Consider the following 14,954-nt stretch of genomic DNA (forward strand, 5'->3'; position numbering starts at 1 on the left):
AACGCTTGTGTGACATTCGGCCCAATAAATGGTATTGCCTATAACAATCACCCAAAGAGATTTCATGCCCTGACGGATGCGCTCACAGGTACTCATCAGAATTACTTTTCTGCAGTGTGGGGGATGGCACATTCCGGTGCGCTCGCATTTATGAGCAATGTCCAGAGGTTAATCTTAACAATTCCACTCATTTTCTTTGAGGTACAGTTTTAGGAATTTCATGAAGGCTCCACACGCAGCCAGCCGTAAAGCTGTAAGCAGGGGCAAGTATGTAAACCAGCGCTTGTTCTCCACATGAACTACGGCTATCATCCCTTTAATACAAAACTAATGGTTCAGAAAAGGCTCGTAGAAGAAAGATTGATAAAAATATGTTATTTTACAATAATAATACCTTTAAAGATAGAATCCCCCAAATTAAGAGAATGTATTGCGTGAGAAAAGAAAGATCTGAGATAGGTTAGCATTACTGCATTAGATCCGCATTAATTGCAGCTATTACACCTCCTCGATACATTCCACATGACAGCGGGGTTAATGAGTCAGGCCATATCTAGCTATAACTTATTAAAACCCACTCACTTCAAACCCATTCTCTATCTAATTAACCAACTGGATTCATTTCTTCCTATACATTAGTAGCAATTAATCATAAGAAAATGCATTTTTTTGTGGGAAGCAGATTGCTAGATTAGTCTTGGGGGCCAGCTGGGGGAGAAAAAGTCTCCATCTGATTTATATTAAAAAAAAAAACTGAAAAGGAGGGGGTTAATTGTCTGAGGGTGCTCATGTCTGGCAATGACTGTGTGTTTACTATAATATAAATGTATTAAATAAAACATCAGCATGGTTCCCAAGGCTTCCTAATAATTTCTATAATAAAACATGTATTTTATGTGTATACAGCAGTGTGTGCATATGTGAATCCGTGTATGAGATATATATATCCGCCTCTGTGTATAATCTCATCGGTTCCATACTGTGTTCTTGAACGGCACAAATAACACGTGGTCAATCTAGCCCTCACTGCTAGAGGCGTTGCTAGTCTCCCACAACAATTCAATGACGTCTTTGTCCCCAAAAGGCTTGTCAGCGCCCCCCAAACAGCTTGTCTGTGCCATCTTTGTGCCCAAACTGCTTGTCTGCACTATGTGTCCAAACAGCTTGTCACTGACCCCAAACAGCTTGTCTGTGTTTTCTTTCCCCCCAAAAAAATGCGTAAAAGAGCCACTCCCGGTGGTATGGAGGAAGGGGGGCCAAGACCATTTGTTATGTAAAGGGCCCCAAAACTTCTGACGAAGGCCCTGCAAACAATCATTCATAAAATGTCTGGCTACATCTGCAGGGCCATTTAAAATATAATACGATACAGTAAATCAGACCTAAGGACCAAACAACGTTATCAAGATTCTACTACGATAAAAAGCTGACGATAACACGAAATGACATAAGTTATAACATGTTTTGTACTGAGGTCGGGTCTTTCATATCTGCTCCTAAAACCTTGAGATGCATTTGAAGTTCCATGTGCAATTGCATTAAACGCTTTGGTTATCAATAGCGCGGAGAGCAGAAATAAGACGCGTTACTGTCACGGAGTCAAGAAGGAATTGTTTGCGTTTTTTAGGCACAGCTGGAAATCGCTTCAATGCAGGGTTTTTTTTTTTTTTTTTCTTCTGGATCAACAGCAGGGTTGAAATTGATGGACTTTCAACTTCTTTTAAAATGTTTTACCTAAATTAATGTGTTACTAGACAGCAGGTTAAAGAAAGAACTCCAACAACACAGGTCATATTTTATTAGGTTACCCAGGAGAGAAATATGTGAATTCTACAAGGCTTAAAAAGCAGCACTCCAGGCAGCATCACACAAATGCAAAAATTACCGCAAACATTTGAATTTTGTTGGAGACGTACAAAATAAGCCTAAACACAAGCACTGCCCGCTCGAGCAGCAGCAGAACAGGCATTTCCATTAGCGCTGAACTATCTGACAGATAATGGCCACGTCAACTTATTCTTTCAATGCAGTAATGAAAGATGATTTCAGCTGTCAGTTACGCGCTGCTGCGCTGGCCTCAGCTATTTTTTACATCAAACCAATGGATAAGTAGCCAGGCAACAAAATCATTTTTATCTGGTCTCGTACATAACCGCTTCTTCTTTGTATTACAAATTTGGATACCAATAACAATCTCCACTGAACAGGGTAATAAGAAAAGAAAAAAAACACTGAAATGTACTAAACACACAGAGCTACTTTTCCAGGATAACTATTAAAAACCATATGTACACGATGTGCGATGTGGCTACAGTCCAAGCATAGGACCGGTATGAAGATTTAAACATGTATACTCTATAACCCAGGAGGCAGCAGGTGATTTAAACATTTCAAATGAACCGACCATAACCTAAGATGTGGCCAAGATGGTCTTGCCAATTACCGTATTGGCTCGGATATACTGCATGTCCCGGGCCTCGGGCGCTAGACCCCGAATATAGGCCGCACCCCCACTTTAAAGACTTAAAGTGGGGGAAAAAAGTGCGGCCTATATTCAAGCCAATATGGTATTTAAGAATTCGTCATGTCAGCCTTTTTTGCCAGGGAGGCTCACTGTAGATGGCCTTTCCACTATTAAGTAGTAAGTAAGTAAGTAGAACCCAAAAGGTATTAGAACCCTGCAAGTTTGGGGTGCAAGAGATAAATAATCTTTAGGTTTAATGACACAAAAAGCACCTTCAATAAAGACCTTGGCAGGCTGAAGAAGGAACTACAGAAAAGTTGGGCATTATGCTCACCACTAGGATCAGATTTTAAACAGAATACTACTTCAGAGGGAAACTAGGTGGGCAAAATTCTTGGATGCTTTTCCCCCAAAAGAAACAAACGTAGGCACAGACTGGTTCATGTAAAGACCTTGAAGGAGATCATACTTGGCTACATCTTTTAGGTTTTAGAGGTTTGTAAACACCAACATTGAGCGTGTCACCTGTTCTCCCAGTAATGAGTGTTTGGTACCTTAGCTGTTTGAGGAACTCAATGTCGGAACTGTTAGTGATGAGCTTGATGAACTCCTCGTAAGACGGGGCGTAGGTATAGGCCTTCTTGTGACGCTCATTCACCTGTTCTCTGTATTCCAGCTGGCTGAGCAGCATCTGATTAATGTAATCCGGATCACTCAGCTGCTCCACCAGAGGTTTCAGCACTGCAGAAATTAGACAGGGACGGAGTAAGCTCAAGGTCACTGGAAGGATGAAGTTATACATGCAATGGCTTACAGAAAGGAAAAAATAAAGATTAATGACGATGCACTATTCCCACATACGCTGACTCCACCTGAAGAAGAGACCTCTGAAGTCCTGAAAACCTTATCTGAATCTGCATCTTTTTCTATGTTTCCCAATAAAAGGTGTCAACTAAATAACCCACATGTAATGGAAGACAACTACACTTAATATCATTTCAAACAAAAACTCTTCTGGTTGGTATAAGTTACTGCTTCCCTCTGTTGTCAGCCAACTACAAAACTCATACACTGCATAGAAAGTTGCAGAAAAAGGAAACTAATAGAAAAAAAAAAAAACACTTGTTGACGGTCTTGTTTTAACCTGCAGATGGAAGCATAGGAAATTATTACACATGCACACAACGCGATACCATAAAAAAAAAATCCATCAACAGAAAGGGAATGACAGTCTGGATGGAGAAGATAGAGGTAATGGTGTCATTTATTTTTGCCCTTTCAGAGAAAAACATGCATATACTATGCGTCTCTAGAGAAAACGTGCTAAAAATGCAGAACTCTATAACGCATCTGATTCTAACACACAAAACGCCGTCCTACATTAAGCATTAGCATTTTGTAGCCAGCTTGTAATGCGCCATTAGGAATAGAGACAGGAGCAACAGGGAATAGTGGAAATGACACAGACAGCTGTAAGTGACATTAGGGCTCAATAAGAGTAGACACCTGACATCCTACGGAAGAACATCAGATGGCGGCATGTGGGATTTATTGGAACACCGCATACTCGCAGGAAGGGCAGCTTAAAACTCATCAACACATTCCCTCGGAAGACAGACGTGTGTTGAATCAAAAACAGAAGAACCCACATCCTCTTCCTTGATTATCGAAACTATTCCCATATTTGTACGGCAGCAGGACAGTGTAATCCAGTTTAATACATTTCTTGGACACATGAAGAATGAGTCATTTAAGCCCGTTAATGTTTTTACATACAGAAGGTCCCCAAGTTACGTAAGTAAATCGTTCCGCAGCCCATGTGCAAGCTGAGCTATACGTAACTTGGAGACGTGTTTAATTATATACTAGACCTTAATGTTTCCAGTTTGTTCTATGAATTCCGTAGGTTTTATGTGCAGGTTGGAAATTTTTTACGTAAATCCAGGTCTCCCTATGTAGGCGCCATGCAAGCCATGGTCCCTCTGTACTAAACATATTGCCTTCTTAAAGATGCATCTATTTGGTTAGATACTTTGTGCTTACAATAACTGGCTAATTTTAAGAAAAACAGAAGTAGGGAGGAGAAGATCAATAAATTCATACAACTCAATGTGAACTCCTCGTTTCCCAAGTTGTGTCTGTTAAATACATACAGCGCATTCAATGAACAGCGATTCCAAGATCTGTGTGCAAGCAAGTACAGAACTCTTTCCATGGCTGAAACGTTAGCGCGTCACAAGACTCTTAATACATTCTCTCATCACTTTATTAAGGGTTACAATCATTTTAAAGAAAGGTACATGGTAAACACAAGCCACTATTGTACATCTTTAAAATATTGGCCCAATGTATAGCAAAGCTGAAAACAAATGAAAAGCTTCCAGTTGGTGGTAAATCATTACAGACCTTTAGTTGCGAGTATCTCGGTGAGTACGATGCGCAGGCTAGGAGACTGGGAATCGCGTGTCGGAAGCAGGCAAAGCACTAACACCTGGGCGCAGGTCTGCAGGAATCGGAGCTCGTCCTCTGCGTTTTTTAAGCAGGAGTGAAGGGCAAAGGGTCTTGGTTGTTCATCCTGTCTGAAAGAAAAATGAAGGAGAGAAAGAGAAAGAAAAGAAACTGAAGTTAAACTAAACAAAACAGGGAAAGCCCAATATGCAATAGAACGCCTTATTTAATCATTATTAAACATGCAGTATAACACTTCCCTAAAGAGGAGCAAATTGTTTTAAGAGCAATGACTTACAAAGGCTTATGTGGGGTATTCACTAAAGGGAGAGTCGACATGACAGTCTGCGATGGAGTTGTGGCTTCAGCTACTTGACTTTACTATACATTACGAGGGTCCAACTCTCCCTTTAATGAACAAACCCCAATGTGAAAGCCGATGATATCCATTTATGAATTTGAGTAAACCATTCATCAACTTATTTTCCACTGGACAATTGTAAGGGTTTTTTTTTTTATAATAAATCCCCTGGTGACAAAAAAAGCCAACTCTGAACATTCTAGTCCTCATAATTGGTGTAGGAAATCAATAGTTACTGGAGACTTCTGTCTCATTTAAAGGCACACTTCAGCCATTGACACAAGGTGACTTCTTTATTTATTGTGGGTTTGATGAAGGCGTATTAAAGTATTTATTCAATCCTTTAACATACCTCCTTTGTGCAGAAGGCTGTCTGGAACACTAGAGGGTCCCTTTAACGCTCCCCCCCACAACTGGAAGCACTATACAGACCACCCTCCGCTCCTGTGATGGCTGGCTGGATCTTAATTATTTGTGTGTGATCATGTAATAAAAATCAAAGTTCAGCTAAAGCCTTCTGGGAGTATTTGATGCATTCATGTTAAGGAAAAGAAGCTGACTAACCGAAAATAGCTGTAAAGGTGAAAGGGTGGAAGCTGATCAGTTGTAAAAACATAAACTAAAATATTTCATCTGGCTACCATACAACCATACAAATTATATATACGGTACATATATACATATATATATATATATATATACATACACACACACACACACACACACACACACACACACATTATATATATATATAGATAGATAGATATATATAAACACATATATAATACAACACATCCTTTGCCTCGTACAGCATAGCTACTAATGGGAAACAGATCAATAATGAAACAAATGAAGCAATTTCTCCAAGTCTGATATGTCTAGCTGGAAATCACATCAATCATGACTCAAAATCTGGCAAAAAAGACAAACATGTAAAAGAGGGGGCTACAATACAACAAACGATCTTGTTCTTTAAAGAAAAACATCTATTTTCATGATAGAATTGGCTTAAACTAGCAATCTAAAAAAAAAAAAAAAAAAAAAAGAGAAAAGACACCAGTTATTTAATGGAGGGCTGTCATTATTCATGCCTTTTAGCGTACCTAATAGCGGAATCTATCCAGTGCTTTTTGGGGAAGATCAGCCCACAGAACGTTTCACGGGCATTAGATGCATTGTCTGATTTATCGCAGGATATGACTGTCACTTGAAGCCTAATTGTAATCTTCAAATAAATAAATACGTTTTTAACTTTAAAGCCATAATGATACTGTGGGATGCGCATGCAAACACTATTGAACTAAAATAGAAGTGTTATGGGGAGATTTGCCCCAGTTATTTGCTTCTAAGGAAGACTTTAAAGTGTACAAATAGGGGTAAGTGTGGAGTTGTCTAGCCAGCGCTGTCACTCTCTTGGAAGGTGTCTACAGACTTCTCTACACCCAGCACCCAGATTTGTTCTTCCCTCGGATGGCCGCTTTAGTTTGTTACCTAGTGTTTGCCGCTTTCAGGTCACAGAAATGAGTGAGAAGATTTTTCACCACGTCATTGCAGACAACTTTAACGATATCAACGTGGGCAAGACGGCTCCGCAACTGTCTGGCCAGCTCCCAGAAGTCTTCAGAGAGAAGGTGATACAGCTGACCCTCATCTTTACCGAGATCCCCGTACCATGACAGAATATAGTCTCTGTAGCTGTAGTCAAACACTGAAAAACACAAGGGATTCAAGACTGAAAAACACAGAGGCGTAAACAAAAGGAAAACAAAAAGGGATTTGGTGCGTTACACATACCTCAAAGAGAAGATATATATGTTAGCATTTCTATTTCTCAATGTCATGGCGGATAAAGGTAAACTGGGATGGGTGTTAAAGGTTGTCAACAAGAATAAAACATGACCTTACTCTTCGCAATACCATAGCTACCAGCGGTCCCAAATAACGGACTTCTGTCCAGGCCGCTTGTAAGCTGTCCTGCAAAAATGTCCTGTTTACTAATACTTTTGTCAGCCTAGCATATAACGTAGATATAGGTAACATAAATACCATGCACACTCAAGATTAAACATGAAAAATCTAATATTTACTCAGTTTGCCAACGTTTCGGCCACAAAGAGCCTTCTTCAAGCCAAAGACAAAAAAAAACAAGGCAACTGTAAAGACAATACATACATCAATAGCAGCTCCAAGACTGCAGAGCAAAATGAGAGGAAAAACACGTTTTTGCCTATAACCTATACAGCGCTTTATTTTATGTCCAAGAGAAAGATATTTTTCCATGGGACTTTGCCTTTTAATCATTAAGATTTCATGAACCAGCTCTCTTAACATATGTCTCAGACAAAGCTTTGCTCGATGAGTCAAGCCAGTGCATCTGTTTAAAAGCTGCTTGCATCATACTTATTTGCTCGATTATAAGACGACCCCCCAAAATCTGAAATTCTGAATATTAACTAAATATACTAAAAAAAATATATATATATATGAATATAAGACGACCCTAAAGGAAAAAAGTTTTACCAGAAAATGTTAATTCATGTAAACTATTTTTTTAATAAAAGCTATGATTGAGAAAAATATATATTTTTTTTTTATTTCCTTGTATTTTCCAACCTGTCCCCCAGTTACGCACATCTGCCCCCAGGCTTGCCACACCAATATGGCACTGTGGCCCATGATATGCCTTTTAACCCTCTATATGCCACTGTGCTCCATGGTATGCCATTTGACCCCCTATGTGCCACTCTGCCTCCAGAAATGCCTTATACCCCTATATCCCATTCTGGCATTTAGGGGGTTAAAATGCATATTATGGGGCAGAGTGGCATTTAGGGAGGTATAAGGCATTCCAGGAGGCAGAGTGGCATTAAGGGAGTTAAAAGGCATTGCATAGAGCACTCTGCCTCCAGAAATGCCTTATACCCCTATATGCCACTCTGGCATTTAGAGGGTTAAATGGCATATTATGGGGCAGAGTGTCATATAGGGAGGTATAAGGCATTTCAGGAGGCAGAGTGCTCTATTAAATGCCCCCTTAACGCCACTCTGCCTCCTGAAATGCCTTATACCTCCCTATATGCCACTCTGCCCCATAATATGCCTTTTAACCCCCTAAGTGCCAGAGTGGCATATAGGGGTATAAGGCATTCCAGAAATGCCCTATGCCCCCATTTAACACACACACACACACACACACACACCGGTGCTTCCAATTTCCTGCTGTATTGCTGGGGCAGCGGGGTGACGTCTCCTTCCGCTGCAGCTGGAAGGAGGTGGAGTTGGCAGCAGGGGTTTGTCTGCGTCCGTCGCGCATACCTTCCCCGGCTGTCAGAGATCAGCGTTCCCTGCACCGGTGCGGGGAACTGTGATCTCTGACAGTCGGGGAAGGTATGCGCGACGGACGCAGACAACCCCCGCTGCTAGCCACACCTCCTTCCGGCTGCAGCGGACGTTGTCTACGCGGATCGCGTAGACGTCAACCCGCTGTCCCGGCAACACAGCAGGAAGCACCGGTAAGTGTGTGTGTGGGGGGGTGTTAAATGGGGGGGGCAGGAGGATCCAGGTCCCCTGCAGCGGTGCGGGGGATCTGGATCTTAGTCTCATAATCAGACCTCTATTTGAGGTCTGATTAGAAGACGACCCCGATTAGAAGACGAGGGGTATTTTTCAGAGCATTTGCAGAGCAGAGCAAACCTCGTCTTATAATCGAGCAAATACGGTACTTTGGGTAATAAAAGGTACCGTATTTGCTCGATTATAAGACGACCCTGATTATAAGACGACCCCCCAAAATCTGAATATTAACTTAGGAAAAAAAGAAAAAGCCTGAATATAAGACGACCCCAAAGGAAAAAAGTTTTACCAGTAAATGTTAATTCATGTAAACTATTTTTTTTAATAAAAGCTATGATTGAGAAAAAGATTTTTTTTGTTTTTATTTCTTGTATTTTCCAACCTGCCCCCAGTTACGCACATCTGCCCCCAGGCTTGCCACTCCAATATGGCACTGTGGCCCATGATATGCCTTTTAACCCTCTATATGCCACTGTGCCCCATGGTATGCCTTTTGACCCCCCTATGTTCCACTCTGCCTCCAGAAATGCCTTATACCCCTATATCCCATTCTGGCATTTAGGGGGTTAAAATGCATATTATGGGGCAGAGTGGCATATAGGGAGGTATAAGGCATTTCAGGAGGCAGAGTGGCATTAAGGGAGTTAAAAGGCATTGTATAGAGCACTCTGCCTCCAGAAATGCCTTATACCCCTATATGCCACTCTGCCAATTAGGGGGTTAAAAGGCATATTATGGGGCAGAGTGGCATATAGGGAGGTATAAGGCATTTCAGGAGGCAGAATGCTCTATTAAATGCCCCCTTAACGCCACTCCAGAAATGCCCTATGCCCATTTAACACACACACACACCCTATACCCCCATTTAACTAACTAACTAACACACACACACACACACTCTCTCTCTCTCTCTCCCCCCCTCTCTCACCCCCCTTCCCCCGCTCTCCCCCCTCTCTTACCGGTGCTTCCAGCCGGGGCAGCGGGTTGACGTCGCCTTCTGCTGCAGCCGGAAGGAGGTGTGGCTAGCAGCGGGGGTTTGTATGCGTCCGTCGCGTATACTTTCCCCGGCTGTCAGAGATCAGAGTTCCCCGCACCGGTGCGGCACCGGTGCGGGGAAGTCTGATCTCTGACAGTCGGGGAAGGTGTATGCGACGGACGCAGACAACCCCCGCTGCTAGCCACACCTCCTTCCAGCTGCAGCGGACGTTGTCTACGCGGATCGCGTAGACGTCAACCCGCTGCCCCGGCAACACATCAGGAAGCACCGGTAAGTGTGTATGATGGGGGGGTCGGGTGAGACAGGAGGATCCAGGTCCCCTGCAGCGGTGCGGGGGATCTGGATCTTAGTCTCCTAATCAGACCTCTTTGAGGTCTGATTAGAAGACGACCCCGATTAGAAGACGAGGGGTATTTTTCAGAGCATTTGCTCTGAAAAAAACCTCGTCTTATAATCGAGCAAATACGGTAATACAGAGTGATAGAAAAAGCTTTTGAGAAAGTGATGAGCGAGTACGGCAAAGTCAATGTCTCCTGCAAAGCTCTGTCCTGTCTGGACCTAGGACTAGAGAAGGAAAAAAAGCCATTGCTTTACACAGAGCTATAAAGGGGCTCCTCTACTAAACAAGTAAACATTTCTTATTCTTAACCCCTTAATGACAAAGCCTGTACATGTACAGGCTCAAAATGCATTGTTTTCAATGGGTTTAGGGACCGCCCATTGTCCTTAAGGGGTTAATTTCATTTTCATGTCAAAATGAAATAGATCAAAAATAGATCAAAACGTGGAGCCATGGGGCAGAGAAGCAAACGCCGACTGTGCCACGTTTAGTACTCTCCATCAGTACATGTGGCACAACAAATGTAACTTTGCAGAGCTTGAATGGGAGGACTCTGAATCGATGATTCCCCCAAACTCTATTGTGGCCCCGTGGATTTTAGGAGGTCTATGTGCAACGCACCCTCAAAAGGCAACATTTATCCTATTTTTCAGTCATTAACTAAATGCTATTATGTTTTCCTGACAGTTGCTTCATGTTAGCAGCTAGAAACTCGTATGTGCTTCTGCTTCTTGAATCAAGAATGTCTCATACTTGATGCCATATCTGACAAAAACACAATAGAAACACTATAGGGATGCGCTGTAATTTTAAATGAGGTATAACGCAACTATGACACTTATTTATGATGTTTCCTATAGGGACCGGGCTCTCCCAACCAGGACAAGATACGCAGCTCTCTAGGAGGACGCAGAAGCTCCAAAAGGTTTTATTTGCTAAATTATAGCATCAGACAATATCATGGCCGTGTGTTAGAGTATTAGTGGATTTTCTCTCTACTAAATAGTATAATCTGCCCGAATATTAGTACTTGCAGAGCTATATGAAGTACAGTTAATGGTTCCTTTAAGCAACTGCTCAGTGTTTGGATCATCCTACTGGTACATAGATCAGATTATTACAGGTCAGTATAAAAAGCTTTTAAGTAGCATCTGGGATACATACTGGATAAATCTACACGGTGAAGATTAAGATTACATTGGACTAAAAGGCATTGTTTACCTGAGCTTTAAATGATAATCTTTCTAGGAAATTACAAACTACATATACATATATATATATATATATACACACACACACACACACACACACACACACACACACACACACACACATTATATAAATTCCGCTATTGATGCTTTAGAAGTAGTAAAGCGCTGATGTTGGAGCAAGGATTCGATTGTATTCTAAACTAATTATAAGTATATTAAGGGAACGGTCACCCTCTGAAATGTCTGCGGGGCAATTCTGCATCAGTGGCGATGCACCTTTTAGTCTTCATTAGACAGGTAATGTAATTATGGCAGCTGGTTTCTTACACTTGTTCCCCGCAATTTCACAATATATTCTTTGCAATCCCGAGCTCTGTAGTGTCAGTAGAGCAATCACTGCCATTTTTGACACAAGCTGTTTATCACAGATGCCAACAGCCCTTCCACGAGAAACCACCTGCTTCTTGACGTCATGGGTTCAGTAAATTAACCCGATCGTTAAGCAAAACCATGTATCAGCAGGCGTAATGCTATGGGAGGGGATTCGTATTTAGTAAATTACATTAAAATCGCTTTAAAATGTGTAAGGGATGTATTTTTATTTTATCTCGCACAGCTGTCAACTGGTACAAATACGTGGATGTTATTATATCCCCGTAGCAGCCAACGGCATGATTAGCAAGAATCGGCATTGCGGTTTAGTTCCTTGCATCTCTTTAAATCTTGACAGATCAGTCATTTTATTCTATTCATTTAAGGGTTTATTCAATACTAAAAAAAACTTAAAACAAAGTTGCCAGAAGAGTTTGCAGGAGATTTGTGTTTCATCTCTTAGACAACATATTCCCATTTACCAAACCCAGTGAGCTTCTGCTGTAGAAAGCACTGGCCCCGCTTAATGCATAGTTAAATCAGTAAGGTTTCTCCAAACCGAACTGACTTATACAGAGCATTAAATCAAAATAGGCACATCTAAGGATTTTTTTTTGTAAGTGCCTGTTTTTATCATGTCTCATGATAATAAGTATTCTTAGCAAATATTTTAAATGAGACAAAATGTAAAATATTATGTATGTGCATTATAATCCTAAACATGAAAGTGAAACAATTGTTATTGATTGCTCTGGCAGTTGCATCATGTAAAATGCTGCCTGGATTTAAACATAAATGGGGTTCAGAAATCCCTCAAATAGAACAGCTGGGCACCAGATAACCCCGTACTGCTTATAGTCTACTCCACGGATAGGCAAAGTGTCCGTACAAGGACATCAGTGTCCAGGGCAGGGTTTGTTTAGGTCCATAAAACATTAAATTGCCCACCACAGACCCCAGTAAATGTCCATCATGAGCAATGTTGGTGTCCAACACTGGTCTACTCCTGTACAGCGCGCAAGTCTACTTTGCAGCAAAAGAAGGAAAGCGTATAGTTGGCAGGACACGCAATTCTACAAAATGTTGGCAGGTCGGAATGTGGCATCGCACTGAAACCTGCAAAGGTCTTGGGTGAGAGGGGACAAAATAAATGGGGGACCCTGGAACAGGTAGACCATACAGGGCCCAGTAAACACCAGCTACGTAACTTGGCACTTGGGCATTCCCCAGCATCACAGCCGTGCCCGGGCTGCCAGCTACACACTGTCAAGCAGCAGCCCAAGTAATATCCACAGCCAAATATATACACGTCCAGCTAGGAATACACATACAATGCAGCGCACAGCTTTCCTACGGAGTACACAACCCACTCGGCAGACACGAGCCTTCAGCACGCTTACATTCACTGGGTACACCGCCTCAGCACACACTTATCACTCGTAATAAGACGGACGCGTGGATCCTTATGCAAACATTCTGCCTACAAAGCATGTCTTGACACATACAGTATAGGATTTGCTTTCCCTTGGAAGTAACACACGAGGCTGTTTATGAATCTAATTCTCCACGTTCGACACCTGCATCAAGCAAATGGTGTCACGGACAATAATCCCTCGTCGTGAGAGCTAAAACCAGATTAACTCTCTGAACCATTTACACAACTGGGACAAAGGCAGCTGAATACAAAAAGGGCTGAGGGGAGATCCAAACAGTGAAAGAAAACACAACGCCGTGCTAGCTGGTAAACACCATCTTTCTGGTCCTCGTTACATATAGTTTTTCACAACATCAATTTTTCATGGCTATGCGCTTTTGACAGAAGTGGAGGTTATGCATAACCCGGGGCAAGGTCTTAAAAGCAGCATCATCGCCACAGCAAGCAATAATATATTCCAACTCATCCGACAGTTTGCAGTCATAACGTGTTCGCAAGATCCCTTTTCATACATAGTCCATCCACCACCCATGAGTGGTAGAGTGGGGTTAAATTGGAGCAGTTACCATGGAGACGATGCAGATGTCCTGTCCACCTCAATGCACCAGAATTGCAAAAGGGGTGTCTATGTGCTATCTTCCACTTATGTCAAATTTGTTATAGATGGCTGCGTCTCCAGGACATAGAATTTCCTCTGTTTATTGACAACTTGATGTATCCGGAGTATTTTAATCCTGCTGGATCGGTTCAAAACCTTCAGACAGGCTACGTTTTCATTGAGATTCAGTTCTGCAGCTAGAACCTATAAGAACGATTTGCAAGCTCGGCAGCTGGCACCATATTATAATCAGTAGGATCCCATCCGCCAAATAATTCATCCACAACGCCATGATCGTATCGGGGACACTACACACTCAAAACATCATTTAAAGGATTCAAATATTTATTATACCAATGTTTCAGCCATGCAAGGTCTTTATCAGGGTAAAAAAATATAGCCCGTTTTTTGCCCCGAAGAAGGCCTTACAATGCCAACTTTTTTGGCTGTGCAAGTATTATAATCCTTTAAATGATGTGTTGAGCATGCAGTCTTTTCTATTAAGGTTTGTCTGAATGATCTATAGGGACATGGGGCATGTCACTTTATCTTTAAGACGTCTCGCCTGCGTTATCCATAACCGTATCAGAGAACATATATGGCGGTAATTGCTTTTCGGTAAAAAGTAACATTTACTGAGCACGTCCATAACAAACTGCCAGCCGAGGAAAGCCAGAACGGAATCTGTGAATAGTTTGTTTTTCTATAGATGACAGCCAGGAGGACTACCAAATAACAGCAACATGTCTCGATGGCAATGAGAAAGCACCAGCCCCTTCTATCCGAGGTGCAATGTCTTCTGTGCTGTGTCATCTAACCCCCCCCCAACTAACCACATTTTATAATAGTATAATAACATTGCACTTAAATTGCCATTTTTTAATATTCACATTGTTCTGGGTTCTATCTCCCAGACTAGTTCTGTTATTTCGGGGGTGAACCAGTAAAGCCTATGATAACTTTTAGCGATGAGAAAAAAAGACCATATTCATCAACAGTAATGTAATTTATTCTGGCCGTCTCAACTAGTGCCCCGATTACAGAGACAGCTGGTGACCCAAATCGGGCACTGCATCATCTCGTGATGTCATAACTCTTATTGCCCCATGCCATTGAGCATTGTGGAGTCAGGAACCAAAGCGTTTGTAAATATGT

General features: G+C 41.8%; 1 protein-coding gene across 4 annotated transcripts in view; it reads right to left on the reverse strand.

Moving 5' to 3' along the window:
• SNX25 (sorting nexin 25) overlaps positions 1-14,954 on the reverse strand; it is a 67,453-nt gene that overhangs the window by 20,392 nt on the left and 32,107 nt on the right. For all 4 annotated transcript variants that reach the window (XM_053459140.1, XM_053459155.1, XM_053459147.1 and 1 more), the window contains exons 3-5: positions 6,765-6,981; positions 4,871-5,043; positions 3,019-3,205 (exon numbers count right to left, since the gene is read on the reverse strand). In XM_053459140.1, coding sequence (XP_053315115.1) covers positions 3,019-3,205; positions 4,871-5,043; positions 6,765-6,981 — 577 coding nt within the window. The remainder of the gene's footprint in view (positions 1-3,018; positions 3,206-4,870; positions 5,044-6,764; positions 6,982-14,954) is intronic.

This window comes from Spea bombifrons, chromosome 1 (assembly GCF_027358695.1).
Source record: "Spea bombifrons isolate aSpeBom1 chromosome 1, aSpeBom1.2.pri, whole genome shotgun sequence".
Classification (NCBI taxonomy): Eukaryota; Metazoa; Chordata; class Amphibia; order Anura; family Pelobatidae; genus Spea; species Spea bombifrons.